General features: G+C 39.9%; 1 protein-coding gene across 2 annotated transcripts in view; it reads left to right on the plus strand.

The window, feature by feature from the left end:
- The window catches only part of SLC24A4 (solute carrier family 24 (sodium/potassium/calcium exchanger), member 4), a 97,443-nt gene that overhangs the window by 54,448 nt on the left and 22,638 nt on the right, over positions 1 to 20,357 (plus strand). For both annotated transcript variants that reach the window (XM_010583860.1, XM_010583861.1), the window contains exons 3-12: positions 500 to 576; positions 2,247 to 2,321; positions 4,396 to 4,480; positions 8,681 to 8,784; positions 9,530 to 9,604; positions 10,564 to 10,589; positions 11,289 to 11,342; positions 12,416 to 12,558; positions 17,436 to 17,605; positions 18,937 to 19,081. In XM_010583860.1, the coding sequence (XP_010582162.1) occupies positions 500 to 576; positions 2,247 to 2,321; positions 4,396 to 4,480; positions 8,681 to 8,784; positions 9,530 to 9,604; positions 10,564 to 10,589; positions 11,289 to 11,342; positions 12,416 to 12,558; positions 17,436 to 17,605; positions 18,937 to 19,081 (954 nt within the window). The remainder of the gene's footprint in view (positions 1 to 499; positions 577 to 2,246; positions 2,322 to 4,395; positions 4,481 to 8,680; positions 8,785 to 9,529; positions 9,605 to 10,563; positions 10,590 to 11,288; positions 11,343 to 12,415; positions 12,559 to 17,435; positions 17,606 to 18,936; positions 19,082 to 20,357) is intronic.

Below are 20,357 nucleotides of genomic sequence, written 5' to 3' on the forward strand. Positions count from 1 at the left end.
TACTTGGAATCACTTTAATCTTTGTGAAACCATTTGCAAGACTGTGGAGCCCTATAAAAGTTTGTAGTTAAGAACCTGATGGAGGGCTACAACCATTGTATAATTTTTCAGGCAAGGCACACTTGAAGCCAGGAATATTATTTCAGGATTAATTTTTGTGCCTGTGGCTATCACTTTGGAAGTATATTTAGAGGAGACACAGAGAAGATGATCGTAAAAATAAGGCATTAAGAATGTGAAAATCTTAGTACAGTGGAAGTTAGTTTAAGTCACTGGAATGATGATAATTAATAACACCTAAGTATCAGTTCTCTGTTTTTTCTACAGAGCAGAAAAGAGATTCTGAGGTGGCAAGCTATAATGTAATAAGCTGGAAGATACACTCACGTTTGGTCATATATTTCTACAGATGCATCCTTATTTTTCAGTCTTCCATTTATAGATGCTGTAAAATTTAAAAAAAAAAAACAAAACCAAAACCCATATTTTTCTCTTTCAGCAATTAATGAATTTCCTGAAGATGTATTTACAAATAAAGAACGGCAGCAAGGAGGAGTTCTGCTTCATATCATTGCCGTAAGTTTTCCTCTACTGTCCTTCATTTTTGTTTTCCTTTTATTTGTCTTGTCAGATGTTAATCATCTTAGTGGCCTTACTAAATAAAGCTCTGTATATGTCAACATGTTTCTCATACTTTAATTGCAGGATTTCTAATATGTCTATATCGGTACAGATGCTCAAAAGATAACATCTTAGGGACATGGTTTAGTGGGGGACTTGGTAGTGTTAGGTTAATGGTTCAACTCGATGATCTTAAGGGTATTTTTCAACCTAAATGATTCTATGATTCTATGATTTATTTGAGAAATTGATACAGTGCCTATGCATCCATCTTCTCGGAGATAAAATCCTGACTGCATGGATCACAGACTTGTATTTGTTTCTATTTCATCTTGTATAAACAGGGTTTGGGATTCATTGTGATGACATCAAGCATGATGTGGAAGATTCTTGATTCTCTTTCTTTCCTGTTGTGCCTCTATGCAAAAGATGCAATTATAATTAGAATAAAAACAGCCCTGAAGAAATATAGAAAATCATAGAATCCTAGAATGTTTTGGGTTGGAAGGGACCTTAAAGATCATCTAATTCCAACCCCCCTGCCATGGGCAGGGACACCTTTCACTAGACCAGGTTGCTCAAAGCCCCATCCAACCTGGCCTTGAACACTTCCAGGCATCCACAACTTCTCTGGGCAGTCTGTTCTAGTGTCTTATCACCCTCACAGTAAAGAATTTTTTCCTAATATCTAATCTAAATCTACCCAGTTTAAAACTGTTACCCCTACAGTACCCCTACACTCCCTGATAGAGTCCCTCCCCATCTTTCCTGTAGGCCCCCTTTAGGTACTGGAAGGCTGCTATAAGGTCTCCTTGGAGCCTTCTCTTCTCCAGGCTGAACAACCCCAACTCTCTCAGCCTCTCCTCACAGGGGAGGTGCTCCAGCCCCCTGACCATCTTGATGGCCCTCTTCTGGACCCACTCAAGTAGGTCCATGTCTTTCTTATGCTGGGGGCCCCAGAGCTGAACACAGTATGTGTCATGTGGAGTATTATATTTTGTTGTAGAAAAAACAAAACAAGTAAGGCCTGCAGGCTCCAGTTTTCCATTCCCAGCTCAGGGAAAGTAAAGTAGAAAGGATTGGTGTTTGATGGACAACAGCAGGGTTAGCACCACTGCATGAGCACAACAAATAAAGCCACGTAAGACACATGCGTGCAGGGAACCAGGATCATTCCTGAAAGGTTTGGTGCAGTGAGCCATGGTCAGGGTCCACTTATTTCCAGGTGTGATTATTTCTTGAGTATTGTTAATCAACATGGTGTTACTTTCTATTGAATTACTTGGTCTGATAATTAATTGAAAATATAGGTGATGACTATGTAACTCTGTAAGCCTTAGCCATTACTTTCCTTTATATGAAGTTTGTTGTGCCACCCTATTCTGTCAACCTGTGGTACCTTTCATATTCTAGGCTCTGGCAAACATTCTTGTTCTAAAATAATCCTACATTCAGGAACCTGTTTTTATGCCATAAATTGATCAGCAGAGGGATTTTTATTTGGAGTAGAATAAAAAATGAAGCTATATATTTCTGCTATTCTGAATAAATACAGCATTGCCTTCTTTCCTCTTTTCACGTACAGGAAACATCTGAAGTATTTCCTGAATTTATTTTCTTTACAGGCTCTTTATATGTTCTATGCTTTGGCTATAGTATGTGATGACTTCTTTGTTCCATCCTTAGAGAAAATTTGTGAGGTATGTTAAAGTACTTTATTCCCCTTTTGGAAATTTATTTAGAGAATATTGTAGAATCAAACATTTTGTGCCATCTTTGTTTGGAGTTCATTCCTGTCAACTTTTAGGCCTTGGTCCTTTTCAAATGATTTGAGATTTCCATCAAAAAATGAACCTGTGGTCTAGACACATTGGTCCCCCTGGCCACACTCAAGGAGAAGAAATGAAAGATTTAATGAGATCAGATAGCAAAATCCACTCTTAAATACCTGAAGCATGTAGCTAGGATGGGTATGACATATGGATGAGTTGGGTTTATTATTGTACTCCTAGTTTTAAAAGTCACTTGTGAAAAGAAATCATGCATAGACAAATTAATGTGTTGGCTATGCAAATTTTATTGCACATCTACCACTGTATCAGCAAGGAGAAAGCAAGTGTATGCAGTCCTAGCATCAAGTGGATGAAAGTGAGAAAAGGGAGAATGCATGAGAAAAGTATGTGCCTTGATTTGATATGGAATGACAATACATATTTTATATGCAAAAAATTAGTACATAAATGTAATTCCTTTACATAATTGTTGAGAATACTTTGTAAAATTACATGTGGGATTCTAATTAAGTGAGTTGATTGGGACAGGGTAGAATTTATACTTGCCATATAAATGTTGTGTTAGGTCAGGCTTTGGTGAACTACTACAAAATGAATACAAAATCAGATTTTAATTCCTTTTCTGAGGGCAAAATGAAAATCTCATCTCCTTTGCTTTTTAACAAAAATGTGTGTACCCGTTTTCTGGAAAACTTGTGTAACTAGTTAAAAAGTCTATTTTTATGTGGATATGTGTACTAAATTCCTATTAGTGTTACTCAGAGCTAGGTACTTACACTTATCAATAGGAGAACAAGTAGAAGGATAAGGCAGGTGGCCGATAATAGTAAAATACTCAAAAGGGAAAGAAAAGATCCCTATTCAGATGCTCTGTCTTCAACATGCACCTTATACACCATATTTAAGTTGTACCAGTTGGGTTGTACCAATTAAGTTGTCACTGATCCTTCATAAAATCTTTGCCTCTTGTCTCATGTTCTGCTGAACATTAAAACAGCAAAGAAGAATTCAGAGAGCATAGTTACGTTTGAGCTCCTGCAACGATATGACTGGTAATAGATGAAATGGTACAATAAGGGCTTGTATTTATGTTTTGTCAAGTTCTGTAGGATGTAATTTTCATCAGCTCAAAATGTTGCATACTACCTGAAAAAAACAGGATTTCTGTACTGGTCCTTTTGCCACTAATCACTTTTCTATCCTTGGAAGAAAAATAAGGTACTAGAGATGAGTCTAGAGACTCTCAAAAAGGAAAAAGCTCCTCCATAAAACCTCTTTATAGTTCAAGGGAAAGATCTTCAGACAATATTAAATGGATGCAGCCCACTCGTGGAGCTACTCAGGTTTCTTCTGGCCTGAGAACTCTTAAGTTATCTATATCCTATTAGAGCTTAAGAGACACTGTCATAAAAGTAGACCTGTCTTCAGTACACAGGCCTCTCTGTGTCTAATTGGACTTATTTTGCCTGTGTCAGCAGACTCACTTTTGATTAACACAGTTGTAAAGTGAAGCCAGAATCAGCCCTGCTGTTTGTAAGATTTATTCACAGAGGTTATATTTTTCTCTTATGGATTTTTGTTTTCAAATTTTAGAAGCCCCAAGAATTGCCCTTAATTCTTGAATGATTGTGTTTAGAGTTCCAAAAGTAAATTAATGAAAACAATTTGAGATGTTTACAACCTTTTTGAATCTGCAGAGATACTTTTCTCTAATCAGCTACATGTAAGCCACAATTGGCTATTCAGTAATGTATAAGTAGGTAATTTTATCTGATACTTCATTGAGTTAGGGTATAAACATTTTTCTTGCCCAAAGTATATTTGCCTTCTCAAAAGGCAGTGTCTAATTTTGTATCATAGTGACTGTTCATCCTTTAACAGCACTGTGGCCAGAAAATGAAGAGCTTATATCTTTGCAGCTGTAGAACTGTGCAATGTAAATACAGTAGCAGTGCTGAAATTACCAATGCTTTTCTTCCAGAAACTACATTTGAGTGAAGATGTTGCTGGAGCCACATTCATGGCAGCAGGGAGCTCCACTCCAGAACTGTTTGCATCTGTTATAGGTATGGAGCCCACACACTAGCTTTTATGAGATCTGCTGTTAAAAAATCAGCAGCAGTTCAAGCAGAGGTATCCAAAAGTGCTACCATTCTTCTGTCAATTTATGATCAGCAATTGCAGCTGTCAGCTAGTCTGTGGTTCATGGTATAATTAACTACTCAAAATATCTCATGAAACTGTGAATCTCCTCTCAAAACACAAAGAGGAATGGCTGATTCTCAACACAGGAAGTAAAAGAAGAGATTTATTGCAGTCCCCTGAGAGAGAATTTGAGATATTTGATGCCTCTTCGGCTTCTTTCTTCACAAATAAAGGGAATTAATTTTAGCAAGGAAGTAGGAGAACAAGGAACATGGGAAAAGAACAAATTAATGTATAGATAAGTCAGATCTGCTCAAGGCAGAAGGACATGGTGTATATTACTTACAGAATTATTTGAAGTAATCTCTGAAATATTAAAGATTATTGGTATAGAGAGGAAGTCTAAATGCCAAAAGCAGTTCCTATTAAGAGAAGGAAGGACACAGGATTACACTGGTAGAGAAGGGGGAAAGCAGCAAATTTCATAGAATCATAGAATAGTTTGGGTTGGAAAGGACCTTTAAAGGTCATCTAGTCCAACCTCTCTGCAATAAGCAGGGACATGTTCAACTAGATCAGGTTGCTCAGAGCCCTGTCCAACCTGACCTTGAATGCTTCCAGGGATGAGGCATCTACAGCCTCTCTGGGCAACCTGTGCCAGTGTCTCACACCCTCATCGTAAAAAAATTCTTCCTTATATCTAGTCTAAATCTACCCTCTTTTAGTTTAAACCCATTACCCCTCATCCTATCGCAACAGGCCCTATTAAAAAGTTTTTCCCAATCTTTCTTATAAGCCCCCTTTAAGTATTGAAAGGCCTCAGTAAGGTGTCCCCAGAGCCTTCTCTTCTCCAGGCTGAACAACCCCAAGCCTCTCAGCCTTTCTCCATAGGAGAGGTGTTCCATCCCTCTGATGATTTTTGTGGCCCTCCTCTGGACCTGCTCCAGCAGGTCCATGTCTTTCTTGTACTGAGTACTCCAGAGCTGAACACAGTACTTCAGGTGGGGTCTCACCAGAGTGGACTAGAGGGGGAGAATCATCTCCCTTGGCCTGCTGGCCGTGCTTCTTTTGATGCAGTGCAGGATACTGTTGGCTTTCTGGGCTGTGAGCACACATTGCCAGCTCATGTCCAGCTTTTCATCCATGAGTACCCCCAAGTCCTTCTCTGCAGGGCTGCTCACAATCCCTTCATCCCCCAGTCTGTATTGATACTGGGCATTGCCCTGGCCCATGTACAGGACCTGGCACTTGGCCTTGTTGAACCTCATGAGGTTCACATGGGCCCACTTCTCAAGTTTGTCCGCATCCCTTTGGATGGCATCCCGTCTCTCGGGCATGTCAACTGCACCACTCAGCTTGGTGTTGTCTGGAAACTTGCTGAGGATACACTTGATCCCACTATGTCATTGATAAAGATATGAAACAGTACTTGTCCCAGTATGGACCCCTAAGGGTCACCACTCATCACCATCTCCATCCGGACGTTGAGCTGTTGACCACTACCCTCTGGATGCAACCATCCAACCGATTCCTCATCAAAAAAACAGTCCACCATCAAATCTATATCTGTCCAATTTAGAGAGAAGGATGTTGTGGGGGACCGTGTCAAAGGCCTTACGGAAGTCCAGATAGACGACATCCGTAGCTCTTACCTTGTCCACTGATGTAGTCATTCTGTCATAGAAGACCACTAGGTCAGGCAGGACTTGCCCTTAGTGAAGCCATGCTGGCTGTCTCGAATCACCTCCCTGTCCTCCCTGTGCCTTAGCATGAAGGGTTGGTAGTTCCCAGGGTCCTCCTTTCTACCCTTTTTAAAAATGAGTGCAACGTTTTGCTTTTTCCAGTCACCAGGGACTTCACCTGACTGCCACGAGTTTTCAAATACCATGGAGAGTGGCTTGGCAACTACATCAGCCAATTCCCTCAGGACTCTGGGATGCATCTTGTCAGGTCCCCCTGACTTATGTATGTTCAGGTTCCTCAGGTGGTCATGAACCCAATCCTCTCTTACAGTGGGAGGGACTTTGCTGCCCCAGTCCCTGTCTTGTGGTCCATCCACTCAAGAGGTGTGGTAAGAGAGGTTGCCAGTAGAGACTGAGACAAAAAAGTTGTTGAGTACCTCAGCTTTCTCCTTGTCCATTTTTACCAGTTTGCCAGTCTTGCTCATCTTGAGGGTTTATGCTTTCTTTGACCTTCCTTTTCTGGCTGACATACCTACAGAAGCCCTTTGTAGTATTCTTTGCATCGCTTGCCAACTTGAGCTCCAGCTGCACCTTGGCATTCCTGACCCCATCCCTACACAACCAGGCAGCATCCCTGTACTCTTCCCAGGATACCTGTCCCTGCTTCCACTGCCCGTGTATTTCCTTCTTTCCCATTAGTTTGACCAGCAAACGTCGACTCATCCATGCCAGTCTCTTGCCTTCCTTTCCTGATTTCTTACACCTGGGGATTGAGAGTTCTTGCACTCTATGGAAAGTGTCCTTCAAGATCTGCCAGCTCTGTTCTGCTCCCTTGTCCCTGAGGGCAGTTTCCTAGGGAGTCTTACTCACTAACTCCTTGAACAGCTAGAAATTTACCTTCCTAAAATTCAGGGTCCTGACTTTACTCTTTGACCCATATCCCTCAGGACTGCAAACTCCACCAGTGCATGATCACTGCAGCCCAAGCTGCCTCCAGTCTTGATGTCACCAGTTAGCTCATTTGCGTTGGTGACCAACAGGTCCAGTATTGCATCCCCTCTGGTAGGGCTGTCTATTACCTGGCTTAAGAAGTTATCCTCAATGCACTCCAGGAGTCTCCTGGATTGTGTACAGCTCCCCATGCTCCTTTTCCAGCAGACGTCAGGTGGTTGAAGTCCCCCAGCAGGAAGAGAGCCTGCGAGCACGATGCCTCCTGTAGCTGGAGTAAGGCTTTGTCAGTAGGCTCCCCTTGATTGGGCGGCCTGTAGTAGACACAACCACAAGGTTTCCTTTGTTGCCTTGGTCTCTAATTCTTGCCCATAAGCTTTCAACCTGCTCGTGGGTATTCTTCAGAGACAAGCTCTTCACAATCTATCTGTTTCTTGATGTACAGGGCAACCCTCTGCCCCTCTCTCCTCACCTGTCCCTTCTGAACAGCCTGTAGCCATTGATAGCCACACTCCAGTAATGAGATTTGTCCCACCACGTTTCAGTAATGGCAACTAGGTTGTAGCTTTCTAGCAGCATGGTGGCTTAAATTTGATAAATCTGTCTTTAGTAAAGCCTTAGTAGGCTTTCTGCTACTATCCCAACTGACATTTTTACAAACTTCAGGGAAATACAGTCTAAAGGAATGCACTATAACCTCATGTCCAACTTATTAAAAAGCAGTGAGTAAGCCCTTAAGGCTCCTTTTAGCAAAAGATTTAAAGTGCAAGTAGATACAGCTCTGTAGTGCATTCATGTTATCTTTGGTTCTGTCTCAGTGCTGAAGATTACACTAGATAATCCCTGGAGGTCCATTCCAGCCGTTAATTTTTGTCATTCTGATACAATTATGTTACAGATAGGTATCTGAGGCATAGGTGGGTTCAGTACTAATGGAAATCTGAAAGTTGGTACTAGAACAGGTTAAGTCTGAATCCTGGTTGTCTGTTCGAGTCAAAAGGCACGCATTACTGCACCCAAAGCAGCTACCAGTTTTTTGAGGGAAGAATCTGTTACTCCCATAAGACATTGCAAGGAAGAACACACTAAATATTAAATACTGGGAGAAAGGCTTATGTGGTTTATTATACTGTTTGAAATAAATTCCATGCTCCTGATGTGACTGGAGATGTTTTGTGTTCATTTGAATGTATTACTGCACCACTCACAACCAAGCTGTGAAATACAGGACTTACTGTTGAACTAACTAGCTAAGAAATCATTTACTTTTAATAAAAATACATATGTAGAGATGTTAAGCCAAAAATGGGGAGCTGCTAGCTAGACTAAAAGCACAAAATATTCCACAGAGAAGTGAGCATTTATTATGAAACAGGTTTTGGTTAAACTTTCAAACATCTTTTGTTCTCATGTTGTGCCTGTTCTAAGTAATTGCATGTGACCTAAAATGAAATGACAGAGGTAATAAAACGTGTTTTGCTCCCTCTGCAGGTGTATTTATCACTCACGGAGATGTAGGAGTAGGGACCATTGTCGGTTCAGCAGTTTTCAACATCCTGTGCATTGTTGGTGTCTGTGGAATGTTTGCAGGACAGGTTAGTAAGATATTTACCTTTATGGAGTTCAATTTCTTACAATTTGAGGGCTTCCATGAGCAAATATTTAAAAAAAAAAGAGAAAAAAAGAGTATTAGTCAAAACCAAAAATGAACTAGCATTGTGAAAAATGTCAAATGTTGTAAAGAATTTACAAATTATTTACAAACAGCAATTGTTTCCAGAAAGTTCAGCTGTAGTTTCAGCACTCTGAACATGTAGCATACAGAGGAAACTGGTTCCGGTTCCTCTTCATACAATACTGTGTTCACAGTCAACTGATCAGTGCATTTGCTGATCCTTCCTGGTGTACTGATGGTGGTCAAAGAATCTAGGACACAAGCATGAGATTCAGTCCATCTACTCAGTAGATGGTAGACTGTGTATCATATTTTTTTCAGGTATTAAATCCGATATATCCACAAATATAACGAAGTGGGAACTATTGATTTGCTGCAGTACAATGAATTGTAGTTTACAGTTGAAATTATGACCAATTAAAATATCATTAGTAAGAAATGTATTTCATTAATGGAAATTTCTATATGATTTTTATTACTGGTGGTTGTTATAGATCCATTGTCTAACAGACTGATATGTCTTTGTTAGCATAAAACTGTGATTGGTTCCAGAATCGTTGCTAATAATAATTCTACTCACACACCTAAGTGATTGCAAGATAGAGGCCTTTGTTTTGTCTTTAAAATGGCATATTTTTGTTGGCTGAAGGTGTGATATTTTTCAGGTGGTTTGTCTCACCCAGTGGGCTGTGTTCCGGGACTCTGTGTACTACACAATATCTGTGATCGTACTTATTGTTGTAAGTAGTTCTCTTACCAGTTAATGTGTTTCATTGCTTGAATTTTTGGAGGACCAGCCTGCTGACCATTGGTATACAGTGGTAAACAATTATTTTCCTAGTTAGTTCTAGTGATATCCAGAAGTGAGGGCTCAGCTGCACAATATGGTCCAAATATGAAAACTTCATACAGCCCCACAGAGTATGTGTCCATCATGACCATCAATATCCATTCATGTTGTACCTACAGTCTGTAAAGTTCTGCAGGCTAGCAGTCTACTGTTACACAGTGCTGTTAGCACTCTCTTCTGACCTAGGGGACTGCTTGCTGTGGAGATAAAAAATTTTGAGCTGCACCTCTGTTTTAAATAGGGAAGGTGCCTGTTTCTTGCTTCTACACAGTAATTTTATTTCACAGATTCTTGGTAAATTTTTCTAAATAGAGCACAGGTGAGATACCACTTTGTCCATCTGGAACAGTGTAGTAGTTCTTGAATGTAAGGAATATGGATCACTAGCTGCCTGTTCAGTTACAGGAGTAACATAATGTGGAGTAAAATGTGTATAACCACTTGGCTTAAAAGCAGAAGTAAAATGACTGTCTTTTCTGCTAAAACTAGTCTAGCTATTAAAAGGACTCAGAGCTACATCTCTTCAGAATACATGACTTTGCTGTCATTTCCACAGCATAGCATGTGGGTACATGTGTGCATATTTGTCTGTGTTTCACATGCTCACACTGTTTTACTAAATAGTATTTATAATAATCACTAAGAGGGATCCAAGTCTTGTTCACAAGATTTGTACTTTGTGAGGGGCGCAATCCATACAGTGAATGTTCTGGTTAGAAAGGGTCAAAACTCAAGTCGCTTCTGGCTAGATATGACTGATATTTATTAAATGAATTTGACCATTTTTCAAGATAGATCAGAGAAATGGTCAATTTATGTGTTTCCTTTTTTTTTCCCCCCTTCTTCTAGTTCATATATGATGAGAAAATAGAATGGTAAGTTGTGTAAGTTATTCCCTACAGTCCTGTAGTTGCCATGAGAAGGATCAGTAAATAGAGTTACAGTGTAATGAGCTAATGAGCTTTCGTTCATACATGAGCTGGATTTGACACCTAGGAAATCCTACGTATTTTATTTGGTTATATTTTTTATGATGATGAGGGAAAACTAAAAGAAAGTTTAAGAACCTGGAAACATTAATGAAGTAAATAGGCTGTATGTAAGGCCAGAGGACTCACGTGCAGAGAGAGTAACCAAGGTTCTGCTGCTCTGAATCTGGCTGTTAACATTAATGGGAATGCTAGGTGTCCCAAAGAACAGTCCAAGTTGGAATCCTAGTGGAAGATAATAAGCATCTTGTAAAAGAGTCCTCTCAGAGTGCCTGGCCTGTGCTTCAGCACTGAAATGACAAAAGGCCTTGGCATTACGATACTCAAAGGGTACTGATGGTTTCAGTCTGCATAGCATATTTCTGAAATATATGCATTACATTTTATTTGCATGTTTATTGGAACTTGAGAGTCTGCTTCCCCCCCCGATTCTGCTGAGACACAGTCTAATCTTAGTGATGTGAATCCTGTGTACACAAGTGTGACTTGTACTAGGTGTTTAATGCATACCCTTAAATAAAACTTGTAAAGCATACAGCTGTTTGAATGGCCTTTTAACACTGGGGGTTTTTTTGTCTCTTTGAGGTGGGAAAGCCTTGTACTCATCATTATGTATTCATTCTACATACTTATCATGAAGTAAGTGCTTTTCTCTTCCGTATGCCCTTTAGGTGTTAATTGACCATCATTCTTTTGGTGTAGTTTTGTCCTTGGCCTTCCTGCTGAGGACAATACAGCCAGTCATGTTTCTGTGTAAGATCCCTTGCTTTTTCATGCTTAATCAGTTTTGCTCTAGATTTGTGCTCAGTCAACAGCAAATATTTTCAGGCATACTTTTCACAGTGCACTGAGGTAAAGTAGCTTTCAGAAGAAGTTGAGAGAAAATGTCATTTATACAAAGATGCATGAAAAAGTCCACTGGGTACTCTGGATTGTAAGCACACAGCATGTCAGCTATTACACGTATTTTGTAACCTCTGGAGAACAAGGTCAAAGAACATTAGACAGACTGCTAAGCATGTATTTATTTTCAGACCATCTCATACCAGATTTTATACTGACATCCTTCTTCTGTAGCGTCACTGCCTTTGACAGGAGAGTCAGAGGTCTGACTGTTACTGCAAGGGTCTGTGAGTCCACCCTTCTACTGCAAGTTGCTTAGACTTATCCCTTGGTCCCCTCCCTGCCCAAATCACCATTTTTGAAACTTCAGCCTCCCTTTTCTCCTACATCAGGTCTTAGCAGAGTTCATTGACAACTCTTTTAGATTCCACCCTAGTGCTAAAATAGATGCATTCCTTCTCTAGAAAGGTATGGTCAACAGTCACAGAAATGCTCAAGCACCTGCCATGAGGAACACAGTACTGAGAGAAACAGCAAGGTGAATTGCAAGCCGATGCAGGAGGAAAGAAGCTTTTGTATAGTGAATGCCCTGGCTCCGAAATCCGCAGCTCCAGTGTTTTGCCTTCATTAAATCTGCACTAGTGTCTTTTTGCAGTTTGCTGTATCTCATGAGAGATAGGTGCAGCCCTTGCTTTCCTATCAGCTTGCCACTGAATTGGATAGTCCTTTCTCTTAACTTCCTGTTAGTTGTCAGAGAACATGCATCTAGGCTTTACCGGTTGCCTGCATAAGTTGTTCTCGGATGCTTAAAAGTTTGGCGAGGAAATGCAACAATCCAACCTTTTCAGACCTTACCCTTGCACTTTCAGGTACAATGTGAGGATGCAAAATTTCTTCAGCCTTAAAAGCAAGAATGTTGGAAATGGTGACGCAGTCAACAATGAGCTAGAAGATGGTAATAAATGTTATGACTCTAGTTGTGATGACCCGTCCATTCCATTACTATGGAAAGGTAAGGCTGAGCAGACAGGACTTGAAAAAAGAATAGTTCCCAGAATATCCTTTTTATTTCTTTAATGTGGATCAAAACAGTGTTACTGTTCAATCATAAGCAGGAATTTTTGGGGGTTAACTTCACAATTCAGGAGTCAGACTGCCAGATGAAAAAAACCCAATCAATTTCTTTTTTTTTTTTTTTTTATATTTTGAAAACAAGCTGCTTTGCACATTGGCAATTTTGCTCCCTTTTTATTTTCTGTTCAGTGATGAATTACAACACTGTGAAAGAAATCTATTTTTTTTTTTGCCAGGAAGAAAGTAATTGTCACTTCAGAAATTAGTTTGGAACTAGAAGCTGAGACTTGGGTGTTGAAGTAAAGGTCGGGGCAGATCAGTGGGCAAGAGGGATTATGTGTTGAGTTCAGATCCTCAGAAGACTGACTTTCACATGCCTAAATAGCTCTGCATACATTGCCAAGCACATATGTAAAATTAAGAAATGCAGGTTCTTTGCTTTCTGTGTCTTTGTCATAAAGGGGAAGAAGGTGATACCCACCTTCTGGTACTGAAGGTAAACAAACATAGCTGGGTATTTTTGGCTTTTTTGTAAGCCTGTTTTTATCATTGTCTTATCCCTCTTCCATTCCCTCTTTTCTCTGTAGAGCAAAATCATTCCTACCTTCAAAGCACAAACCATGTAACTTAGTGAGCTCTTGGGCTGCTCTTAACGAGTGAGGTCTCCTTGTTCTTTGTTCCTTGCAAACATCTCCCATTCTAGGAGACTGAGCTCAGCAGCAATGTAGGTAGCATTTGGAAAGGTCCTCATGGAATAACAAATAGTGGCAAACAGGAATTTAGAGCAGACTCAGAGAATCCCACTCTTTTCTGCTTTTAGTGTTTAGGCTGGGATCTCTTCAAGGTAGGTACTGTCACTTACTACAGGTTTATGCAATGACAGCACACATATACTCTGGTCTCAGGTATGGTGTTCAGACAACAGTGTAATAGGTATTTAAAATTATTTCTCATAGGACATTGTAGCATAATTAAATGAGGACGTCTTTGAAATACTTTGATCTCATTTTACAATGAATTTTTGTGAACATTGACTATGATATAGTGAGGTCTGTCACTTGGATGTGGAACTGCATACATACAAGGTTCAGAGGATACCTCCTATGGCAGTTGTTACTTGTGTATTCAAGTGGGGACACAGGAAAAGAGTGATCCAGTGAAAGAACACAGATACTAGTGGTTTTTACCTCTGAGGCATTTGTTGGGCTCTGATGTCATCTCCCTGCATGCTCTCTTCTGTAGCCCCTCTGTGGTAAAGGGTTGATGGCACAGATTGCTTGCCTGTCCACCTATTTCCTTTTCAGGAAATGTGAAGATTATTTAATGCTTGTGAAGAACATGCAGAACTTCTAGGAAAAGGAGCAAGTTAATAAAAATCTGGACTCATGAGAATGGTGTCTCCACTAACAACTGGCCATAGCAGATTTCTCTCTAATTTCCCTTAAAGATGCACTGAGACTGCAGTTTGAGTCAGATCCCCTTTGTCTTCTCCAGCATGCCTTATACAAATACATGCTGCGTTGGAGGGACCATTGTTTAAAGTGTGAGAGTGTAGATATTATCCCAGGCAAACCTACCTGGGATGAGAGAGGACATGAAGAAGAGACTAAGGAGGTGCCAGGGTTTGGAGTGAGCAGTGGGAGAGGAGGATGGCAGTGTTAGCCTAGCTGCTTTGTAGATGGGTGCTTTGTGTGTCAAGAAGCTGTCCTAGAAAATCATCACATGGCTGCCTGTTGCATCTCGCTCCTTTTGAGTCAAACGTGCCATAACCTACCTGTGACTCGCTGTTAGTTGGCACTTGGCTGGCTTCACAAGCTGAGCTGCACCTTCCCCAGCAGCAGCTTTCAGAAACAGGAGCACTGCTAGTACCAGGGAGAGAACTAGAGCTGGCCTCTGCCTTGCCTCCAACCAGTGGTTAGCATGTTTCAGGATCCACCGAGAAACCTCCTTTGGCTTCACCAAGTTGTAGGTCTAACCTTAAATCTGATTTTCCACAGGAGGAAAGTCTGATTACTCCCCAAAAAAGAACAGTTGCTTTGGGTGAGGAGCTTTTTTCCTACCAAGGATGGTTAGTCTGTTGCTCAAGGTGCAGATAAAAGGGGGGGTTCACATGCTGCACAGCTCTCTGTTATGCTTCTAAGTATTACTTTGAAGAGCTTCCAGTGGTACAATATAAAAGCGTCCATTACTCAAGTTTCAGAGAGAAAAAGGAGAGCTTTTCACAGTAAGATAAATTCAATTTCAAGGGCGAGTTCTACACACACAGGTAAAGGTGAAATATTTGTACTTTGTGAATAACGCTCCTGTCTTAAAAGTACAAATGTGGCTCACTGCCCTTGGCTGTTATTATGTTGACTCAAATTTCCAGCAGGTGGCATGGTTCGATTCCTGCCTAAAACCAGAAACTTGAAAAAAGTGGGTTTCTGAGGGCCTGATCAGGAGTCAACTAAAGTCAGCAAGAAGCTTTCTGTTGATTTTGACAGGGTTGTTGGTGATGACCCTTCACGGTGAGCAGGAAGTTTAGGCAGTTTGTTAAAAGGAAAAGCTGTTCTCAGAAGATATTTTTCTAAGGAATATCACAAAGGAGAAGCGAAAAAGGCTTTCCTCTGTCTCACATTTGTGAAAATCACTTTTTCAATTCCTAGGTGGAGCCTTTTTGTACCATATGGGGCCAAGGTATGTATGTTTATGGGCATAGGAAGTGAGGAGACTGAAGAGCTGTTATGAAAATATAAGAGCAATGTGCCGCAGTAAGTCAAAACAGCTGCAGTTAGTTACATATATTTTTATAATGATGTATTCTACATCATTGCTTAGTTTTTTATCATGGTATTTCATCAAAGCTGAGTATGTTTGGTCACTGTCTCCTTAGTGCTCTAAGAAACAGTTCCAGAGTAACTGCAGTGCTTCTGTGTTTTTCATGACACTGTAAGATAAAGAAGTACTTTGGAGACTTCACTGGAGAAACGCACTTCAGAGCAGTTAATCTGATGAGACTATTAAAAAGATATCTGGCCTTTTTGCCTTACCAGGATTGCTGTAAAACATTTCTTTTTCTTTGTCTAACTAAAGCAAATGTTAAGCTACTATGGTTGCGTCCTCATCTGTGACGATCGGTTCCAAGGTAGCCTCTTCTGTGAGGATTGGTTCCTAGGAAGCTTGTCTGGCTATTATATTCCTTCACAGAAAAGCTGCTACACTCTAAGAGTCGTTGGAATGGATGTGCTCCTTATTTGCATCATCAGCTGCAGTACTCAGCAAGGTTAATCTGTTTTAGATGTTGGGCGGGGGGTGGGAAGATAATTGCTCCTTTATGTTTACCAAATGTAAAATTACTACTAGTTCTATTCTCCATTAGAGGTATTACGCTGCAAGACAAGACTACAGAGTGGGTTCTCTGAGTAGGGCATATTTCTTTGTGAAACCAAAGATCTCTTTATGACACTTCAGGTGACCCCAGTGTACTCATTGAAAATTCATTTTAGTGAAACAAAGCAAGACACTCAAATGCTAAAGGGTAAAATATATAGCTGTTTACTGGTGATTTACAGGCTTGCTAGTCTTCTTGTTGAATGATAATAGAAGGATATATATCTCTTCAACTTCAAATATGTGAGAAGATGCTTGAGATAGCAAAGCCTTTATTGCATGATGTGATTTACATGCATGCATGGATCCAGTCTTCTCCCTGAAAAACAAAAATATTTCAACACTGTAACAATGCAAAAAAAACCCGGTGTAGAATTCTGTGTGTTTAGAACAGGTCCATTTTAATTCCTTTGTTTGAGTTGGATGTTTTGTTAGATCTCCTTTGCTTCCTGACTGGAACCATGCACTAATTTTTATCTTTCACTTCTACCTCCTAAATTCTCTTCCTCTTCTTAATGTAAGTAACTTAATGCAAAAGGGGAGTGGGAGGGTGAAGCCAAGGTAAGCAAAGCAGAAAACAAGCAGCAAAGAATTTTGTTGGGTTTTTTCCCCCATACATATTATTACATGTAGTAATTAATATTTATTACAGTCATATGCATATTTCCTGCCCTCCTTTCTAACACCACATGGGTATGTCTCCTGTCTGCTGAGCCTTGCTCTACTTGCTATGTGTAGTCTGTAGCATTTGTGAGAATATTAGTTTGTTGTTGAGCTCTGAAAGTCCTTGCCTGTACTTGTGTTGATTCCCAATATAATTTTTTCTCTCTATTTGTGTTCTTAACACGATAGAAAAAAACTCTTAACCTTGGTACAAATTCCTTTATATTAACAAAGGCTTACTTATAACATACATTTGTTCCTGATAATTGTTCTTCATCGTTTTGAATCTTGTCATGTTAGAGATACTGGTAATATTCTGTGAAGGTAAAGTGAAGATTTCCAAAAGGAGTGAGCACAACATTAGGGACTTCTGGATGTGCAGCACCTTGATCCAATGGGATAGCTTTAGAGGTTTCAGGAGTGCCATCTACACTGTCACAGTGCAAGTGCTTTTAGAGAAGTCTTACAAAACTGTAGTGGGACATGAGCAAAGAAAACTGGTACTACAGCATGAATGGCTGGGTAAAAACTGCTCCCACTCATCTGAGAGTGGGTTGGTAGCTACCTTAGCAGAGTGAAATCCGTTTTTAGCATGTGATCTCAACGAAGTGCACAACTGATTGAGCAGATTCACCAGGCTGCAGAAATATTACAGGAAAGTCACTTGTAAATTCAAGCATTCAGATGAATATTACCCCCACCTGAGCCTGAAAAGAATGACTGGGTGATGGGAAGCGTGGTAAGATCAGTTCCACAGCTAACTCTGTCCGTTGTGATTATTAGTGAAGGGCATGCAGCAGTATGGCAAAAACAGTGTTGTGATGGTAGATGAGATCATCTGCTCCAGTCCCCCCAAATACCGGTTCCCTGAAGCTGGATTACGGATTATGATTACAAATAAGTTTGGACCACGCACCAGAATGCGGATGGCAAGCCGACTCATCATTAATGAGGTAGGTTCATTAAGAAAGCAATAAATAACTATGAGGGAGAGGGGTTGCCAAAGAGCCATGCTCATAACAAGTTCCTAAAATTTGAACATCATAACACAGTTCATGTGTCTACCCAGCATTGTGAATACCCCAATGAAAGAAAGCAGCACTAATATATTTGTAATAAAAGTCCAGTTTAACAGTAAAACAGTGAAATGTTTATTACAAAGTCAGCTTGGTGGCGTACAGTCAAGAGCAGAAGATCAGATAGGGCACACAGCAGCAGGTGACTCTGTAGAAGTTCTGCTTTGAAGGCAATTCATTGATCAGAAAAAAATTCTGTCTTAATGGATATGTGCACAGAGAGCTGATACTTTCTAGTTCAACATCTGCAAAAGCATTCTCTAAACGAGAGCATTTTGGATCTATGTTCTCATGTATTCTTACCACCAAACTTTTGCAAAGTGTTCAAATAGTAGTTTTCTCTATTTTTAATTACGGTGTGTTAATACTAGTTTCAGATTTTTTTTGTATGTTGTGCAGTTACTTTATTTTTCAAGGCGTTTCAGAGCACTTTTTAGGAATTTGCAACAATTTGTCATGAAAAAGAGAACAATTATCGATCCTGCATTATCTCTTCTAACAAGCTAAAAATATTTATTTTTTTATAAAAGTAGGAAATTACTGTTACATCTCACATTGTCCAGTGTATTAATGGGTATATATCCTGACGTTTAGAAGTTATCCCTGTAATTCTTGTACTATGTATTGGAACTGTAGCAGTCTTACACATGTCTGCAGGCACAATGATGAGCTTCATGAAAGTATATACTCTGACAAGGGCAACAAGGGTTAGTCTTGCTTTTGAAATTGTAAGTAGGACCTTTACATTTACCTCAAGGAAAGGGGATGAGAAGGAGGGAGAAGAGTTGGACCTGAATAGAAGACATACTGGGTAATGAGTCATTCATAAGCCAACTCTAATAGTGCAGAAATGTCTTGAGTGTTACCACTAGATTATGGTGCTATTGCTGGTTTGAGTGGGAACTGTTGAGTAAGAAGTGCTTCAGAATAACAACGTTCATTAAAAAAAATATGCGGAAGAACAGATATGACAACTTTCTCCATCATGGCTTGAAAGACTCCTGCCAGTAATTTTGATGTGGATAGTCAACACTGGCCTGATGAAGACAGGGAGGCCACAGATAGATTTGTTTGTTGCTGACTGGAAGGAAAGCTTTGTGGAGGAACATCATGGCTCACATGACTGGGGCTGGACAGACAGCAAAACCCAGATTTAACAAAGTCAATATTTTCTAAACTATGGCAGTTTTGTCTTTGACACTGTGCAGCGTCAGCGGTTAATCCAATCTGCCAATGGCTCAAGCAAACCAGTTCAGAATGGGAGACATGAAAATATTGAAAATGGGAATATCCCTGTGGTGAACCAAGAGGAGGAAAATGAACAGGACAATCTATCTCCCTTTTCATTGCCAGGTAAGGCTTATTTTCCAAGTGTTTATAGTAAGGAAACAGAAGATAATTAAAATGCCAAATGCTGAGTTGTCAGAAAAGACAACATATATGGGGAGAGAGGAGGAAGGGGATTGATTTGACTGACTGAAGGCTGGATTTGATGACAGTAAAACTGGGCTGGAGGCTACATGGCTAAAAGCAGATCTTAGGAAAGTGTTTTCCAGCCATCATGCACAATAACAGTAGAAGTGCTGGTTTGCCAGAGGCAAGGGAAAGCAGGTAAGGCAAGTTTATATTAAAAAACGTCAGACTAACCCGATGAGCACTGCACTGCTACTAATGTTGAAGTCAACAGTTAATAATGGCGTGCTGGAGATTGCTAGGCCAGAGGCAGCTAGGAGTATAATTATACAATAACTTGATTTAGTGACTCTAGGGGAGGCTTCTTGGATGAAAAGGAAAAAAGTTTTAGGGGGAGAAAGAGCATTTAATATCTTTGACAGTGTTTAAAATTCTTAGAATAGCAGTATGTAATAATATTCACCTTTTGAAATTTTTTGGAAGCTCTTTAGCGTGAAGGGCTGTATATAACCAACACTGTTATATTGATGCCCTTAGCACATTGCAGGTTGACTCTCCCCCAAATGCTTTGGAGATGGGACAGCAGAGGTTAGATCACCCCTCACAGACATGTAGTCAGTAGTCATCTGTCACACAGTTACTGTTTAACACAAATATTATTTGGCATAAATTAATATCACATGCAGTGAAAAAGAAGGAAGAATTTTCCATGTTGTATATGATTCTAATTTCTTAGAGATCCCATCGCTTTAGTTGCAATCATTTTAGAAGAGATGTTTGTGACTGAACAAACATTGAAGCATACTGTGTGAAGACTGGATAAAACTGTATGTTTTCATGTGTTACTGTACTGTGTGCTCTTACAGGAGCTTCTTGCAGTCAGCAGTTATGGACTTTCATCAGCAGTGAAGAATGGAAACAAACTGATTAACTGAAGATAGGCCCATTAGATGGGCTCCTGATAATGAGATAATGAAAAAACTTTTTATTGTATGGTGAAATAAGTGGATCCAAGTCAGCAATATGCTTGTGCACATGAACATGTTGTTAATAATAATAATAACAATAACAATAATAACAGTAACAGTAATAAACAGCTTTGAAAAAACAAAAATATCTCCCCAAACCATCTCAAAAATGCAGGATTCAATGCACATGTTGGCAAAGAAGATTTTTTTAAACTGAGTTGTTAACAAGTTTTTGGATTCAAGTTTTA

The sequence above is a fragment of the Haliaeetus leucocephalus genome, unplaced genomic scaffold (genome assembly GCF_000737465.1).
Source record: "Haliaeetus leucocephalus isolate CR32 unplaced genomic scaffold, Haliaeetus_leucocephalus-4.0 Scaffold932, whole genome shotgun sequence".
NCBI lineage: Eukaryota > Metazoa > Chordata > Aves > Accipitriformes > Accipitridae > Haliaeetus > Haliaeetus leucocephalus.